We start from the raw sequence: 19,496 nt of genomic DNA on the forward strand, positions 1-19,496 counted from the left end.
CAGAAGATGGAAAGATCTCCCATGCTCATGGATTGGCAGGATTAATTTAGTAAAAATGGCCATTTTACCAAAAGTGATCTACAGATTCAATGCAATCCCCATCAAAATACCAATACAATTCTTCAAAGAGTTAGACAGAACAATTTGCAAATTCATCTGGAATAACAAAAAACCCAGGATAGCTAAAACTATCCTCAACAATAAAAGGACTTCAGGGGGAATCACTATCCCTGAACTCAAGCAGTATTACAGAGCAATAGTGATAAAAACTGCATGGTATTGGTACAGAGACAGACAGATAGACCAATGGAACAGAATTGAAGACCCAGAAATGAACGTACACACCTATGGGCACTTGATTTTTGACAAAGGAGCCAAAACCATCCAATGGAAAAAAGATAGCATTTTCAGCAAATGGTGCTGGTTCAACTGGAGGGCAACATGTAGAAGAATGCAGATCGATCCATGCTTATCACCCTGTACAAAGCTTAAGTCCAAGTGGATCAAGGACCTCCACATCAAAACAGATACACTCAAACTAATAGAAGAAAAACTAGGGAAGCATCTGGAACACATGGGCACTGGAAAAAATTTCCTGAACAAAACACCAATGGCTTATGCTCTAAGATCAAGAATCGACAAATGGGATCTCATAAAACTGCAAAGCTTCTGTAAGGCAAAGGACACTGTGGTTAGGACAAAACGGCAACCAACAGATTGGGAAAAGATCTTTACCAATCCTACAACAGATAGAGGCCTTATATCCAAAATATACAAAAAACTCAAGAAGTTAGACTGCAGGGAGACAAATAACCCTATTAAAAAATGGGTTTCAGAGCTAAACAAAGAATTCACAGCTGAGGAATGCCGAATGGCTGAGAAACACCTAAAGAAATGTTCAACATCTTTAGTCATAAGGGAAATGCAAATCAAAACAACTCTGAGATTTCACCTCACACCAGTGAGAATGGCTAAGATCAAAAACTCAGGTGACAGCAGATGCTGGCGAGGATGCAGAGAAAGAGGAACACTCCACCATTGTTGGTGGGATTGCAGACTGGTACAACCATTCTGGAAATCAGTCTGGAGGTTCCTCAGAAAATTGGACATTGAACTGCCTGAGGATCCAGCTATACCTCTCTTGGGCATATACCCAAAAGATGCCCCAACATATAAAAAAGACATGTGCTCCACTATGTTCATCGCAGCCTTATTTATAATAGCCAGAAGCTGGAAAGAACCCAGATGCCCTTCAACAGAGGAATGGATACAGAAAATGTGGTACATCTACACAATGGAATATTACTCAGCTATCAAAAACAATGACTTTATGAAATTCATAGGCAAATGGTTGGAACTGGAAAATATCATCCTGAGTGAGGTAACCCAATCACAGAAAAACACACATGGTATGCACTCATTGATAAGTGGCTATTAGCCCAAATGCTTGAATTACTCTAGATGCCTAGAACAAATGAAACTCAAGACGGATGATCAAAATGTGAATGCTTCACTCCTTCTTTAAAAGGGGAACAAGAATATCCTTTTGAGGGAATAGAGAGGCAAAGATTAAAACAGACACAGAAGGAATACCCATTCAGAGCCTGCCCCACATGTGGCCCATACATATACAGCCATCCAATTAGACAAGATGGATGAAGCAAAGAAGTGCAGGCCGACAGGAGCCGGATGTAGATTGCTCCTGAGAGACACAGCCAGAATACAGCAAACACAGAGGCGAATGCCAGCAGCAAACCACTGAACTGAGAATAGGACCCCCGTTGAAGGAATCAGAGAAAGAACTGGAAGAGCTTGAAGGGGCTCGAGACCCCATATGTACAGCAATGCCAAGCAACCAGAGCTTCCAGGGACTAAGCCACTACCTAAAGACTATACATGGACTGACCCTGGACTCTGACCTCATAGGTAGCAATGAATATCGTAGTAAGAGCACCAGTGGAAGGGGAAGCCCTGGGTCCTGCTAAGACTGAACCCCCAGTGAACTAGATTGTTGGGGGGAGGGCGGCAATGGGGGGAGGATGGGGAGGGGAACACCCATAAAGAAGGGGAGGGGGGAGGGGATGTTTGCCCGGAAACCGGGAAAGGGAATAACACTTGAAATGTATATAAGAAATACTCAAGTTAATAAAATAAAAAAAAAAAAAACAAGAAATATTTTGTTAAATGGCAAATATTAAATGGTAGTGTTGGAAACAGTTCACGAAATTTATTATATTTAAATATACTTGGAAATGGATCATTTTTCAATGTCTTGTTCCTCTGCAATTTTGGTCAAATTATGACATCTCACTTAGATTTTGAAATTCTTAACTACTTCTTCCACGGGTAGGACCTGTTCTTGGTTTCCTGTGCTGGAGAAATATCATTTAACAAAGTATGGTTCAGAAGTTATTAAATCAATGTCACAATAACAAACTGAATTCATAAACCAGCCCTTCAGACACAAATAATTCTCATAATCACGAGCATGTATGCAAGTACCCATAGAGGGTGCTTTAAAATTATTTTAAATGAACCAACTATGTTAACAGGTATCATTATTTTTTACATAACTGTATATAGATTTAGAAGATGCTTTCAATGAGATGAGTATTTCTAAAAATATAATTATAAAAAGTATTGAAGAGTATATGTGGGATAATTAAGAAAAATTATCTAAGGATAAAACTATCCTTAACCTTCAATTTTTTTAAAACATTTATTTATTATGTATACATCATACAGCTTTCTGTCTGCAGGTATGCACCTTCAGGCCAGAAGAGGGCACCAGACCTGATTATAGATAGTTGTGAGCCACCATGTGGTTGCTGGGAATTGAACTCAGGACCTCTGGAAGAGCAGACAGTGCTCTTAACCACTGAGCCATCTCTCCAGCCCAACCTTCAATTTATAATCTACTTAAGTTAAACTATATTTTTTCCATGACTAGCAAAAACTTTAAGAACACATACAAGATTCGGGAAGCTATGATACACTAACCAGGTAGGGATCAATCTGACTTTTGACAATTGTCACTTTGAAAGCAGTTTTAAAGTTCTGTTACTTAAAGAAGCTCTTAGACAATTATCCTGCACTGCTTTCCCAGAGGCAACACCAGGAACATCACGGAAGACCCCGTTGCATTCCCTATGCCTGCCAGCTCCCCTTAAAGCACACCCAGCAGTCATCAACTGAACCCTATTCCCTGTACTCCATTTTCTAGTCACAATTCTTCCTGCTTTCCTAGAGGCCACACGAGCACCAGGGACACCAAGCCATACTGGCACGAGGGACCCCAAAGACAAATCTGGCAGGCAAAACCACAGCAGTCACAATGGCCACAAAACTCCCATCTGAGCCATCAGCATGAACCTGAAGACACGCTGACTACTCAGGCCAAAGACTGAGAAGACACAGAAAGCAAAGGTAAACAATCTACAAGAACCACCCATCTAACAAAGATAAACTTAGAAATCAGCACCTAAACTTCCAATAATAACCCCAAAACCCAGATGACTAAAGACCAGCTTAAGAACACAGTCAACAACAGCCAGGGCAATAAGGCCCCACCAGAGCCCCGCTGTCCTGCAAAATGTGGTCATTCCACCATAGCTTAAGCACATGAAAATGACATTAAGTCCAATCTTAAGAAAATAGAGGCCTTTAGAAAGGAAAGGAATAAATCCCTTAAAGAAATACAGGAAAATGCAATAACTAAGTAAAGAAAATGAATAAAATTGCTCAAGACCTGAAAATGGAGATTGAAGTAATAAAGGAAACATAAACTGAGGGAATCCTAAAAATGGACATGTTAGGTAAGAGAACAGGAACTACAGATGCAAGCATCACCAACAGAACACAAGACGTGGAAAAAAGCCTCTCATACAAAGACTATGTGATGGAAGAATTCAATACATCTGACAATGATAATAATGATAATAAAATGATAATGTAAAAAAGTTCCTGACACAAAACATGCAGGAAGTGTTGGTCACTATGAAGAGACCAAACCTAAAAATAACACAAGATTCCAAGCTCAAAGGCCCAGAAAATATTTTCAACAAAATTATAGGAAAAAGTTCCCATAACCTAAAGGAAGAGATGCCCATAAATATATAAGCTTACAGAATACAAAATACAGTTGACCAAAAGGAAAATCTACCCACTATATAATAATCAAATCACTAAATGCACAGAAGAAAGAATGAATGTGAAAATAAGGGAAATAGACCAAGTAACATATAAAGGCAGACCTATCAGAATTACACCTGACTTCTCAACAGAGACACGAAAAGCCAGAAAGGCCTGGCTGGACAGAGGTCATACAATCCCAGAGAACACAAATGCCAGCCCAGGCTGCTATACCCTGAAAAACTTTCACTCACCATAAATGGAGAAACCAAGATACAACATGACAAAACCAAATTTAAACAGTATCTTTCCACCAACTCAGCCCTACAGAGGATACTAGAAAGAAAATTCCAATCCAATAGGCCAATTACATTCAAAAAACAAACAAACAAACAAAAAACCCACAAGAAATCATTAATTTCACACCACTAAAACCAAAAGAATAACACAATAACACACACACACACACACACACACACACACACTCACACACACACACACAACCAACACAAACCTCAAAATAATAGGGAATAACAATTACTGGTTTTTGATATCTCACAATATCAATGGATTTAATTCCCTAATAAAAGTTACCGGTTAACAGTGTGGATGCAAAAAGGAGACTCATTATTCTTCTGCATACAAGAAATATATCTTAGGATCAAAAATAGACCTTACCTCAGAGTAATGGGCTAAAAATAATTTTTCAAGCAAAGAGACCCAAGAAGTAAGTTAGGGTAGCTATTGTAATATCTAATAAGATAGACTGTCAAGAATAATTAATCAAAAGATGCAGATGGAAACGTCATACTCATCAAAAAAATTGACCAAGATAACATCTAAATTCTGAATATCTCTGTCCTAAATACAAGGGCACCCAAATTCATAAAAGAACCATTACTGAAACTTAAATCACACATTAAACTCCATACATTAATAGTGGAAGATTTGATAACTCCACTCCACCAATGGACAGGTCATCCAGACAGAAGCTAAACAAATAATGAGATTAACTGATGTTAAGAATCAAACAAACCTAACAGATATCTACAGAAAATTTCACCCAAACACAAAAGAATCTACCTTCTTAGTACCTCAGGGAACCCTCTCCAAAGTTGACCACATACTTGGTCGCAAAGCAAGTCTCAAGAGATTTAAGAAAATTGAAATGATCCCTTGTTATTCTTAAACTAAAAGGCATAAAGAACCTATCCAATTTAAAAGAAAAATCAGAAATGAAGAGACATAACAACAGACACTGAGGAAACCCAAACAATCATTAGGTTTTAGTTCAAAAACCTGTACTCAACAAAACTAGAAAATCTAAATGAAACTGGTGGTTTTCTTGAAAGATACCACTTATCAAAGTTAAATCAAGATCAGGTAAAGAATTGAAATAGACCTATAAATGCTAAGGAAATAGAAGCAGTCATTAAACTCTCCCAACAATAAAAAGCCCAGTTCCATATGGTTTTAATGCAGAATTCTACCAGACTTTCTCAAGAGAGCTAATATCAATACTCCTCAAAATATTCCACAAAACAGAAACAGAAGAACACTTCCAAATTCATTTCATGAGGCCACAATCACCCTGACACCTAAATACTACAAAGATTCAACCAAGAAAAAGAATTTCAGATGGATGTCCATTATGAATATTGATGTAAATTCTCAATAAAATATTTGCCAACAGATCAAGAACATTATCCACCAAGATCAAGTAAGCTCTGTCCCAGAGATTCAAGAAGGTTCAACATGACAAAATCCAACAATGTAATCAACCATATAAACAAACTGAAAAGAAAAGAAAATCACATGATCATCTCATTAGATACTGAAAAAACCTTTGACAAAATCCAACACCCCTTCATGACAAAAGTCTTAGATCAGGGATACAAAGCTCATATCTAAACACAATAATTGGCATTATACAGCAAGCCAATCACCAATAATCAACATCAATTTAAATGGAGAGAAATTTAAAGCAATTCCAATAAAATCAGGGACAAGACCAGGTTGTCCAGTCTCTCCTTATCTATTCACTAAAGTATACGAAGGTTTAGCTACAATAGTAAGACTATTAAAGGCACTCAAACAGATACAAATTGGAAAGGAAGAAATCAAAGTACAACTGTTTGCTGATATTATAGTATGCATAAGTGACCCCAAAAACTACCAGAAAACACATATAGCTGAAAAACACCATCAGCTGGACATAAAATTAACTCAAGGAAGTCAGTAGCCCTCCTTAATACAAATGATAAATAGGGTCAGGAAGAAAAGAACACCTTTCGCAATAGATACAAATGATATAAAATATAGTAGTGTAACGCTAACCAAGCAAGTATGCATGACTTGTATGACAAGAACCTCAAATCTCTGAAGAAAGAAATTGAAGAGATCAGAAGATAGAAAGATCTCCCATGCTCATGGATCAGTAGGATTAACATAGTAAAAATGGCCATCTTACCAAAAGCAAGCTACAGATTCAATGCGATCCCCATCAAAATTCCAACACAATAATTTGATTTTGAAAGAACAAAACTCAACTTCATATAGAAAAACAAAAAATCCAGGATAGCTAAAACAATCCTGTATAATAAAAGAACTTCTGGAGGGGTCTCCTTCCTTACCTCAAGCTGTACACTATAGAGCTTTAGTGATGAAGACAGCACAGTAGCACGGTAGCGCGCACAGCACGGTAGCGCGCACAGCACGGTAGTACATAACCAGACAGGAATTCAATGTAATTGAGTCAAACACCCAGAAGTAAATCCACACACACATGGACTCCTGGTTTTTGACAAAGAAGCCAAAATTATACAATGGAAAAAAGAAAGAATCTTCAACAAATGGTGCTTCTTCTCTAACTGTGCACATATAAAAATACAAATAGATCCAAATTTATTACTCTGTACAACAATACAGGATACCCTAAATATGATAGGAGAGAAAGTAGGAAATGGTCTTGAATGTATTTGCACAGGAGACAACACCAATGTACTGTATTTCCTGAGCACACCACCAATAGCTCAGTCACTAAGATATTGATTGAACTAACAAATGGGCCCGCATGAAGACATGAGGTAACCCAGATGGAGAAAAGACAGACATGGGATGTACTCATAAGTGGACATTAGCCATACAGTGAAGGATAAGCATGCTGCAACCCACAGAACCAGAGAAACTAAGTAAGAAGGAAGGTTCAAGTGGGGGACGCTTGAATCTCACTGAGAGAAATAGAACAGTCACAGTGGGTTGACGGGGTAAGGTAGGGGAGAGACACAGTGGGGGGGGTTGGGGGGACCTTGATCAGAATGTAAAGTAAATAAAGTAACTAATTACAAAGAGTCACCACTCTGGGGAAAAAAGCAGCTCACAGAAATTGCTGGCTAATCTGTTTGGGCTTATCTGATTCTCCTTCCCTTTTGGTAGGAAACTTTTTAAAATGTGTATGTGAATGGGCCTGACTGTCTATATATTTTCCGAGTGCATGTAGGTGCCTGAGAAGGCCAGAAGAGGATGTCAGATTCTTGGAACAGAAGTTATAGGTAAGCTGCCCAGTGTTAGTTCTAGGGATCAAACCTGCGTCCTGCAGTAGGTACTCTTAGCTGCTGAGCCATCTTTCCACCCCTAATTTTTCTTTAAAATCTTTATTATTATAAAAGTATAATTCTGAAACAACATTTTCAAGATGTTCCACCTTTCGCATGACAAAAGCTCCAAAGGTCAACAAAAGATCAATAATTACCTACGATGATTCGCCAGACTAGAAATGGTTAGCAGGCTTTTGTGGCTCCTAACCTAGGGTTCATTTTACCTTAAGGAACACAAATCTTTAGAGGGTTATTTAAAAAAAATTTTTTTTAAACTTTTATTAGTCACTTTAGTACATGTAATTTCTTTTAAAAATACCACAGTACGACACTGAATGCTCAAAGTCACACAGGCAGCAAACTAAACCTGAGATAAGTACACTCAGAAGTTTTAACTAAGAATGTATTAAGCTACAAGGCACTGCATACAAATACCTCCCCCTCGTGGTGGTATTCCCATGTAAAACAGGACTTGGTCACTGAAGCAAGAAGGCCCAGAACAATGGACAGCCCAGGGTACATAACAAGACTCTGTTTCAAAACAAAGCAAACAGCATGCACCTTAACTTTATCAAAAACCCAGGTATCCAGCTTTGTGGCATCGTGAGCACCAAAATCTTCTCTTTGAGCATCGTAACTGTAAGTATAAACATGGTCACCACTAGCACCTGAAAAGGAAATTTGATGAAAAGAAAAATTTTAGGAAACAACAATAAAAATTTCAGCTATGATAAAACACGAGATAATCATTTAACTTATTTTTGTTGTTTTGAGATCATCTTGCTCTACTGTCCATGCTGGTCTTGAATCTGTACCCTCAATCATCTCTCCTCTTAAGCGGCCTGAGTCCTAAGATCACAGGCATGCCCCCATCATACCTGGCTCTACCTCAGGAAGTTTATAACTCGCCAGGATTAATACAACATGCTTTATGACAGAGAATGGGAAGGTAGGAGAAATCATGAAATTTTATCTTATGTTTCATGAGTCGTATTATATACATCAACCCATCCATTTTGTTCTCAAAATAACATACTTAACTTACCGAAGTCAAAATTCTAATGTGCAATAAAATAAAGTCCTGAAGTTTGTCTCCATTTAAACATGTCCCTCTGAAGATGTTATAATATAAAACAGATGAAGAAGGCTAGCATAATCCTTCCTAGAGCAAACTCTGAAATATCTTACTTGTCTTAAAATTGAATGTATTTGTCTCGACTAAAGGAAATAAATAGCCTAGAGTTGAGTGTGTGCCTGTAATCTAAGCACTAAGGAAGTAGAGACAAGAAAAATCTCAAGATTGAAGCCAGACAGACCCTGTCTCAAAAGCAAGGATTGGAGGAAGGAGGTCAAATGCTGCTTATTACCAAATAAAGAGGTGAACAAATATGCCAATCATAAATTTATAAAACATGTACTAAGAATCTATAATCAATTTCTGGGATGGATACACTTTTATATGGATCTTGAGAGCGATACATCATGAAGTAATGACAGCCTTCTACAGCATCAACTCAGGTCTAGTGACCTTGCAACTGCTCAGCCATTGCACTCCCCACATCCCAAATACAGACATATGAAGGAGTTGGATGTTTATATACCATACACATTGGAACATTCCTACTGGTTTGTGTCTGATACAGTCCTGTCTTATCAACTGTGACCAGAGTTGGAAGATTAATTTGGTAAGCCACAGTAACTTAATCAGTCCTAACTGCTTCCTAAAGAATGAAATGTATAAAGAGCAAACGGGCTTTGTCCAGTGAAATATCAGTCTATGGACAGCATAAATACAATTCTGAACACATATTTTGCTTTCTTAATACAAAAGTGTCTACAGTAGTTCCACTTATGTGTACTGACTGGTTTTGTGTGTCAACTTGACACAAGCTAGAGTCGTCAGAGAGGAAGGAGCCTCAGTTGAGGAAATACCTCCATGAGACCCAGCTGTAAGGTATTTTCCCAATTAGTGATCAATTCAGGTAGGGACCAGCCCAGTGAGGATAGTGCCATCCCTGGGCTGGGGTAGTCATGGGTTCTGTAAGGAGAGCAAACCAGCCAGTAAACAGCACTCCGCCATGACTGCATGAGCTTCCACCTCCAGGCTCCAGCACTGATTAAGTTCCTGTCCTAGAGCCCATTACGTCCTCCAACAATGGATTGTGATCTAGAAGTGTAAGTTAAATAAACCCTCCTCAATGTGCTCTCTGGTTATGGTGTTCTGTCACAGCAAGAGCAACTCTAAGACAACATGTATGTATGTATAATATTATAAAATCCTTCCATTAAGTGGGGTGGCCAGTCACCTTGGTCCCAGTAAAAATCATTCTGGAACAAAAATTACACCCGGCTCACTTTTTAAAATAAATGAATGTTCTAATCAAGAGATGTTGATTGTTACTTGTGGATTTGTGCATATAAACAAATTCAGCAAATCAACAAACTGAAATGGCAACATTGTATGTGGGAGGTATTTCAATATATTAAAATGCCACATTAGTATGATATACATTAAATATCAAAGGTTTGGCACACTAAATAGATTAGTCATCATAAATGCTTGAATATTTAGAATTTTATGTAACTATCTACTGGCTTTTTTAACAAATTATTTAAATATGAAGAACCAGACACCAACACTGTTCCCATAAAGAGAACAAGCACTTCAATAAATATTCAAATGAATCATTTACTTCTAAAAATAAACTTATAAGGTATAATAACTATTATAAAACATTTTATATGAAGGAAAACTAGAACTCAAGTTTATACGGCTGTTATATGATAGAATTATATCTTATTTCATTGAATTAAAAAATATTAACAGTGTTATACAGCAAGTTTTGTAGTTAAAATACAGCAAAGGAGAAATCCCATCTGTTAAACTGATAATCAAGTCCACTGTAGAAAACATTTCTGTTTCAAAGCTCAGTAAAAAAACCTTTAGAAATGAATAAATACAATATATAAAACTAGAATATAAGCCAGCAAGATGCCTAAACAGGAAGAGGCACTTGGTCCCAAGACTAGCAATCTGAGTTATATGCCTGGGATCCGTATGATAGAAGGAAAGAACAGACTCCTGTCTGTTGCCTCTACCTTTACATGAGTACCATGTACAGCATGAGCAATTGAAATAGATGGCTCTGCCTGGCCTGAAACTCAGGCTGGTCTCAAGCTCAGGGAGATCTACTTGCCTCTGCTTCCAGAGTGCTGGGATTAAAGGTGTGCAGCACATCTTTTTTACCACACATGGCTAAATAAAAACTTGCAGATAAAGAATTAAAAACCAAGGGGGTAGAGTGTAACTGAGTAACAGAATAATTTAATACATGAGAGGCCCTGAATTTCATCCTCAATACTCCAAGAATAAAAGCATTTAGTTATAACTTATTTGCTACCTAAAATATAATCAATGTCTCTTACCTTTGGCAAACATAGGCAAGATATCTGGACTCCCCCAGCTCCATGTGTACTTGCTTTCATTAAAAAGAGAATCAAATTCTACAGGATTTTCTTTCCACCCTTAGGGTAATGAAGAAAAGAAGCAAGAAATAATGTAAGTGGACAGTAAAATAAGGCCTGAAAGAAGCATTCTTCAAATACTGAGGATAACACATTAAACTCAGATTGTCTTAGGTATACTGTATGTCTATCTGAATATAAGTGTTAGATAATTCACTTCTTATTAAAAATCATCACTTCTAAATTCTTGATTATAATATCTAACAAAAGCACATATCCATACATACATGCCTTTTCAGTAGTTCAGGATGAGAACAGACTAAAGTTTAATTCCAGAATCAACACCAGGATGTGTTCATGTGAGTAAGGCATACTCAAAGACTCGTCAAAGGTATCTCAAATTACTACCGAGACATGGCTCAGAGGTTAAAAGAACTTGCTGCCCTTGCAAAACCAGATGTTCAAGGTTTGGTTTCTAGCACCAACATTGGGTGGCTCACAACCACCTTTAACTCTAGTTCCAGGAAAATTGAATAACTTCTTCTTGCCTCCATAAACACACACACACACACACACACACACACACACACACACACACACACACACACACACACGCACACACACATCTTTAAAAAACACACTGAGTTTTCAACTGCTGTCATGATTCAGTGGTAGGAAAGCATTCTATACCAAGCATTTTATTTATGAAACTGTTTCAGAATACAACCTTTGGCTACTGCACTGACATCCTCATAAAACCCAGCTATCAAGGCTACGTGGCCAGGCCGAGACTCTGTTGGCACACGTGTGTGAGAGACTCCCCAGCTGCCTTCATGCTTGATAACATTCCTAAAAGACAATTGAGAAGAACAATTAATATATGCTGGTACTGAAACTCTCTTTAGAGTTTAGGACTCTTATGCAAGGAATCAAACCAAAAAGTTAAATTGTAAGATAGAAAGGAATCTTAACACCTACTTGAGCCCAATCCTATGCTGTCCACCAATTCACTGCAATGCAGTAGCATGAAGGAGCCCAGGCAGGAAGAACAACAACATCACCCCTCTACTACAGAATAGCAAGAGATAAACAACTCCCTACTGTTTTATACAGAAAAAGCTGATATTCAGAATATTATAGTTAAGTTTTATTTGAATTGAGGATGGTATATGGCTATATAAAAGAAAGTCCTTTTCTTAGCATATGTAATATAGTATTTAGTGGAAAAATGCCACATTGTCATATTTTCAAATTGTTCAGGGAGAAAAGCTAAAAATTGTATAAATGTGGTACATTTATACAATGGAATACTACTCAGCTATTAAAAACAATGACTTCATGAAATTCACCAGGCAAATGGATGGATCTAGAAAATATCATCCTGAGTCAGGTAACTCAGTTACAAAAGAGCACACGTGGTATATACTCACTGTTAAGTGGATATTAGGCAAAGAGCTTGGAATACCCATGATACAACTCATGGACCACATGAAGCTCAAGAGTTAGGAAGACCAAAGAGTGGATGTTCCATTCCTACTTAGAAGGGGTAACAAAATAATCAAGGGAAGTAGAGGGTCAGAGGCACTTTGGAGGAAGAGAGGAGGGAAAGGGGAAAAGGGGGCAGAATCAGGTATGGGAGGAGTTGGAGGAGGGTTAGGAAATTGAATAGAGGTGTGTAGCTGGGGGTAGCCACCAGAAAGTCCCAGATGTCAGGAAAGCAAGAGCCTCTCAGGACCCCACTTGGATGACATTAGCTGAAATACCCCACAAAGGGAAGTGAAAACCTGTCAAGACCATTATCTAGAGGTTAGGCCTGGCCTCCCGGTTAAAGGATGGGGCCACCCACCCATCTCCAAAATTTTAACCCAAAACTGCTCCTATCTTAAGGAAATACAGGGACAAAGAGTAGAAAAGACTGAAGGAAAGGCCATCCAGAGACTGCCCCATCTGGGGATCCATCTGTCGTGCACACACCAAACCCAGACACTATTGCTGATGTCAAGAAGTGCATGCTGACAGGAGCATAATACAGCTGTCTCCTGAGAGGCTCTGCCAGAGCCTGATCAGTACAGATGTGGATGCTCAAAGCCAACCATTGGATTGAGCATAGGGTCCCCAATGCAGGAATTAGTGGAAGGACTAAAGGAGCTGAAGGGGCCTTATCTAGCATCAGTGAGAGGGGAGGCCCTTGGTCCTGGGAAGGCTTGATACCCCAGTGTAGAGGAATGCTAGGGCAGTGAGGTGGGAGTAGGTGAGTGAGTGGGTGGGTGAGCACCCGAAGAGAAGCAGGTTAAGGGGGGGATGGGATAGAGGGTTTGCAGAGGGGAAATGGGAAAGGGATAGCATTTGAAATGTAAATAAATAAAATATCCAATTTTTAAAAAATTTAAAACATTTTTAAAAGTGAATAAAAGAAAATACATTTGAAGAAAAAAGAAAAACCTCAAGCTAACACTTCTAAGACACACCCCTGAACCCGTCGGCATCCTTACCTAATAAAAGGTGCTCTGGAGTTTCCATCTTCATCTAACTCATAAAGAGCATCTGCTCTCAGGCCGTCAGCAACAAATAACACTAATCTTTTTGCTGGAGGAGGCAATGGTGTAACCTGAGGAGTCATTCCATGAACCAAAGGAGAGGTAAAATAAATGTCAAAGATGGAGGCGAAGAACACAAAATGCACAAGCAATCCCAAAGCAAAAAACAGCAGCATATCCACAACGGGCTACCTGGAAGAGAAGCTGAAACAGACACATCTGATGAGATCTTTCTTCCAAAGGCAGGATGCCACACAACTTAACAACCGGCCTTCCTTTTACAATGGTAACAATAAACATTGTTTAACAACTGAAGACAATACTGAAATAAAATATATGTGCTAGTACAGCAAGCAAAAAGAAAGATTGATAAACTATAACAAATTCGGTTACCTACTAAACAATTAAAAAGTAGTTAGGATCAGTCTCAGGACATCTGAATATAAATAACAAAGAAAACATAATTCAGGACATTCTTGGTTGTGCACACAACACTGTTCCTACTCTTAGAATTTAAATTTAATTAAAATTAAATTAATTAAATTTAATTTAATTTTAATTATTTATTTATTTACTTACAACTTTAAATTTCTAGAGTTAATTTTTTTTTAACTTTGGTAATCAACTTAGAGGACTGTGTGACACGCTTGAGAGTAGTAACACGCATTCCTTCCATTTTGCTGAGTTACACACAAGAAGTTAAACTATCTATACTTCAGAAAATCTGCACTCTGTAAGTCAGAACTTTATTTCTCTGACTCAATATATGGTTTATTTATTCATTGAATACAAATCATGTGTCCCTAGAAAAGAACACCAAGAAAACCTATCAGAGGTTTGATGAATTTACAAATACTAAAGAAAGAAAACCAAGCAAATTGAAATGTTTAAATAAAACTGTAAGATAGTGTGCCATTCATTACACCTCAAAGATAAAAGTGACCGTAAAATGTTTTCCAAGCCAGTCTTTTGTTCTTATTGGTAAATGTTTCTGCACATTAAGAAAGAAAACACTAGGGGCTGGGGATTTAGCTCAGTGGTAGAGCGCTTACCTAGGAAGCGCAAGGCCCTGGGTTCGGTCCCCAGCTCTGAAAAAAAGAACCAAAAAAAAAAAAAAAAAAAGAAAGAAAACACTAGAATTTCTTACTTGAAGCAGTATTAGGTACATATAATGATCTTGATGTGGAAAATATGAAAGATGAGAATTACCAACATATCTTATTCTTCCAGGTCTGAATTAAATATCATAAGGTTGAGAATGCCCTGTAAAAAGGAAAGAGGCACTAAAAATCTGCTTACCAAATACAAAGAATTTAGAAAAAATAAAATGAACCAAAAGGTCAAACTATAAGACAACTTTTTTATTCTAAGAGAACCTAGGGTGAACAGAGTATCAAAGATTCTTTAGTGAACACATGCAATTTCAAAATCTAATCTCTTAGTGTAATGTTAGGCTTCCTTCCTGGTTTCTCTAATCATTATACTACACAGTGGGTACCACCATTGTGTTCTAAATATTAATAATGGAGATATTAGCCAGGATTCTACTACCTTCTAAGTCAGCAGCTCTCAACTTGTTGGTCATGACTCCTTTGGGGGGTAAGACGATCTTTTCACAGGAGTCACTGAAACCACTGGAAAACAAGTATTTACATTATGATTCATAACAGTAAAAAATTAGTTATGGGGGTTGGGGATTTAGCTCTGCGGTAGAGCGCTTGCCTAGCGAGCACAAGGCCCTGGGTTCGGTCCTCAGCTCCGAAAAAAAGAAAAAAAAATTAGTTATGAAGTAGTAACAAAAATAAGTTTATGGTTACGAGTCATCACAACATGAGGAATTGTATTAAAGAGTCACAGCATTAGGAAGGTTGGGAACCACTGTTTTAAGCAAATATTTGTCAAAAGTTTCTTTAAAAAATTTATCTTATCTCCATTTTTCTGGAGGCAAACACATTTGCATATTTTTAAAAATTAGATGTTAACATTGAAAATGTTTTATTACATTTTGTGTTTGTGCGTGCCTGTGTGCATGCTCGTGTGCATATAATATGCACTTATATGTACTTCTGAGTGCATGTGTTTTATGTGTGCCATGCATGCGCATATGCATGCCATGGCACAGATATGGAGATCAGAAGGCAACACTAGGACCAAACACTGGTCTTCAGGTATACTGGCAATGCATTTACCTACTAGGTCCTCTTGTGGGCGCCAGCATTCACTTTTCCCCTGAGCATACAATACCATTCTCTTAGAACAAACTCCTCCCAGGTATTATGATGGACCATTACCACATCTTGTCCTAAAATGCACCTTTGCTAGCAAATTCTAAACTGTACAACAGAAGTGACTTTGTCTTCAATTTTCGACTATTAATAGCATCTATGTGATTAACAAAATTATTTTATTGTGGGGCTTTGGAGTTAGCTCAGTGTAGACTTATGGCTCAGTACATCACTTTGATGATAAAATGTCTGCCTTTGTCACCTCACTATAATTCAAGGACAGCAGGAAAGGTCATCATTAGCATCCATCATATTTCTATGCAAAGATCAAATGTTTGCTCAATAAATCTGATTACATTTCAATGGCAATATACATGACAGCCACTAGAGGTCGCCTTGCTTCTCTCTTTGGGTTTCCTGAATGAGGTGTGTTAAGCTTCAAAGATATTTTCAAAATAAACCACCAAAAGCCCATGTTTTATGGTTAAGTAATTTATTATACATGAAGTTACAGTGATTTGAAAGTATGAATATTCACATGCACAATCACATTTGTCTCAAGCAATATTGCCATACAACATTTTTTCCTTAAATGGAATCACTTCTTATTCATAATTATTAAAAAGGAAAACTTCACTGACAGTTAGATGAATTGTTTGGAAACTTCCAAAATAAATGCACAACTATGAAAACTTAAAACACACTTATTCATTTGGCTATAAAAATAGTTTGTATCAGTGAGAGATACACTAAATACTAAATAATACACAATACATAATAAACTAAAAACTAACAAAGCATTAGACTATCAAACACTAAATCAACATTATAATTGCATTTATAATGTTATTATTTATGGTTATTTAAGACTATGGTATTCTCAAATAATTTAACATAAAAACGATGTAAGCATTTACAGGAGGAAAAAAAGCTATCTTTCCTATTTTTATTAAGAGACAAACTTCAAAGACTATCCTTACTTATTCAGATAAGGTTTCAGACCAAAAGGCTTTGACCTAAGTCAGTCTACCAAATAAGAAAGAAAATTTCCAATAACTACTAATAACTTATAAGTAGAGGGCAGAATTTAACATCCCAGTGTGTGCATTAAACCTATTCCTATATGATACTGAGAGCTGAAGCACCCTATGGGAAGATGGATCTGCTGGTTTGCTGAGAGCCTGCAGTTAGAGAAACAAGCCCTGGTTACAGGATAGGAGCTAGAAGAAGTAACTGCAGGTGGCAGGTCAGCCACTTTGTACTTTCGAACTCAGACCCTAATTCAAGCTGCTGCCTCTTTTTGTCCTACTGACATTACTTTTCCATGTTCTGCTAATCATTGACATCTATGTTTAAACACCTGCCAAATGTCCTCACTATTCAGTATTTCATTGATTAATAACTAACCATACTAAAATTTGTGGCCAACACTAACAAGAACATCCACAATTCTATGTACTTTCATTATCCCTCTGGGCAGATGAATGCAAGAGAGGCTGGGAGAATTTAGGCTCAAACATTTCCAACGACTCACAATAATTGATGTGTATGTGACAGGCACCCTAAATGTAGCTAAACGTCCCCATTACAAAGAAGAAAAAGAAAAAAAAATACACACTTCTTTCTGCTCATAGTTTTCCCATGCCATTCTCTCATCCTCCATTCCAAAACTTGGTTCCATTTTTAATCTCTTTGGCGATATCAAAGCAAGAACTGATGACCCCTTTTGCTAAGAAATGTGAAACACAATAAAATATTGCCATTCTATACTATTTTCATGTTACGGAGGATTTTTTTTCAGATTCATCAATAAATGGCACAGAACAGAATTTAGCCCAGACAATTGAAAGCTAAAAAACTTATTTAAAAAAAAAAAAAAAGAACCTTACTATGAACACTATTTTTAAATTACAATATAGCAAGGGTCCTTATGGTCTTTTACCATTTGGGTTAACTTTCTTCCCATCTCCCAGTATCCTATGCTCATTTAAATCATCCACCCAAACCTCCAGTCATATCACATATAACATATTTTAAAAGCTTCTAAAAAAAAGCCCAAACAACAATAACAACCAAAGAAAACATCTCAGAGCCTCATTGAAATGAAGCTTTAGTTTATTGTGAGACTGATTAAACTGAAATTAAAACCTTCACTTAACTGCTGCTGGCATAATTTACATGTTAACCAGTAACCAGACCAAAGGTTATAAACCAAATGCTCTATTTTTATTTTTCCACAAAGTTAAAGGAGATACTTTGCTTTAAAGTATACTTTACTTTGAAATAAACTTTAAAGGACATTACTGTGCTTCAATGTAACAGAGCAGATGGTTAGCACTGCTGGGTATTTTATTTTGTTGTCTGTTAGGAGGTGGTTAGTAAGAACTTAAAGAATTCCAAAACCAGGAAAAAGTGGCAATCTGTGCCTGGCAAAATAGAAGTTATCAGGGTTAGCAGTCTAATAACGACAGGGAAACTTCCTCTTACCACCTCAAACTAAAATGAAGGAATAACATAAAGAATATAAGATCTTCCAAATCTACGTATATAGTTATGTGCTAAATGTTTCATAAAGGCAATCAAATTTCTCTACAGCATACAATTTTTAAAAATCGCTATATTTGATTGATCTACAATGAAAACCTCGATTCTAACCTAAATGAACTCAATAAGGTCTCAGGAGATTCTGGAAAAGAATGGTTTTGGACAAAAAATAGGTGATACTAGTTCTAATGTGTCCTAATGCAGTGGACCTGACCAGGCCATTGAAGCTGCCCAGACTACTTTACTCACTTGCACTGGAGAGATAGCGCTTAATAGTTTGAAAAGTTCCTTTGATCCAAACTGTATGTTAATCTCCAAGGGTTTACAGAGTACTTAGTTTGTCGTCCAAGTCCAGGCTGTTCACAGATAAGTGCAAAGGCATCTCGAAACTCAGAAGTTGCAATTTCCGTACAGGCTCTATCTGCACCCTGCAGCTTTCTAGGTCCTACTCCCGAACGGAGGGGACGGGAAGGAGCCGTCGCTTAACTAGAAGGAGGCCATGCTGTCGCCAGACCTCCAAGTGAGAGAGCAGATGGCTGGGAAACTACGGAAGAGCAAAGAAGCCAGATTCTGACCACTGCCCAAAGCACTTGCTATCTGGGCGGAGACAGCAAACAGCGACAAAAACTGAAGCGTGAAGGGAGAAGCAGGCGTGGGGACACCTCAAGTGCAAGGGTCCCAAGACTTTACCTGCGACTTATCCGCCTCAGGCCCAGTTTGGGAATGAGGCCTCCTCAGAACGAAGGCAGGACCCAGGGCCGTGAAAGATCTCGGAAGGGTTCCCTTCAACTCCCTCAAACCAAGCCGAACCCCTCAGACACAGCTCTACTCCTCAAAGGAACGCCCCCAACATGCCCCAGGCTGTTCTCGCGAGAACGGTCTGGCTCCTGTAGCTCCAGCCAATCCGCGAGTGCTTTGTGGGCAGGGCCTTAAGTTTGAGTGCCGAGCGGTTCCTTCAATCTTCCTACTCCTGGGCCTGAGGTGGGTGGGGCTGAGGC

General features: G+C 37.9%; 1 protein-coding gene across 11 annotated transcripts in view; it reads right to left on the reverse strand.

Annotated features, from left to right (window-relative positions):
* Positions 1 to 19,351, reverse strand: part of Pign (phosphatidylinositol glycan anchor biosynthesis, class N) — a 130,856-nt gene extending 111,505 nt beyond the window's left edge. For 2 of the 11 annotated variants that reach the window (XM_087581094.1, XM_087581101.1), the window contains exons 1-7: positions 19,189 to 19,351; positions 15,281 to 15,363; positions 14,877 to 14,992; positions 13,685 to 13,933; positions 11,920 to 12,041; positions 11,154 to 11,252; positions 8,289 to 8,395 (exon numbers count right to left, since the gene is read on the reverse strand). In XM_087581094.1, coding sequence (XP_087437220.1) covers positions 8,289 to 8,395; positions 11,154 to 11,252; positions 11,920 to 12,041; positions 13,685 to 13,905 — 549 coding nt within the window. In that variant the 5' untranslated portion in view covers positions 13,906 to 13,933; positions 14,877 to 14,992; positions 15,281 to 15,363; positions 19,189 to 19,351. 11 annotated transcript variants of the gene reach the window in all.
* Positions 19,352 to 19,496: the final 145 nt, after the last annotated feature.

Source organism: Rattus norvegicus, chromosome 13, assembly GCF_021556685.1.
Source record: "Rattus norvegicus strain SHRSP/BbbUtx chromosome 13, alternate assembly SHRSP_T2T, whole genome shotgun sequence".
Classification (NCBI taxonomy): Eukaryota; Metazoa; Chordata; class Mammalia; order Rodentia; family Muridae; genus Rattus; species Rattus norvegicus.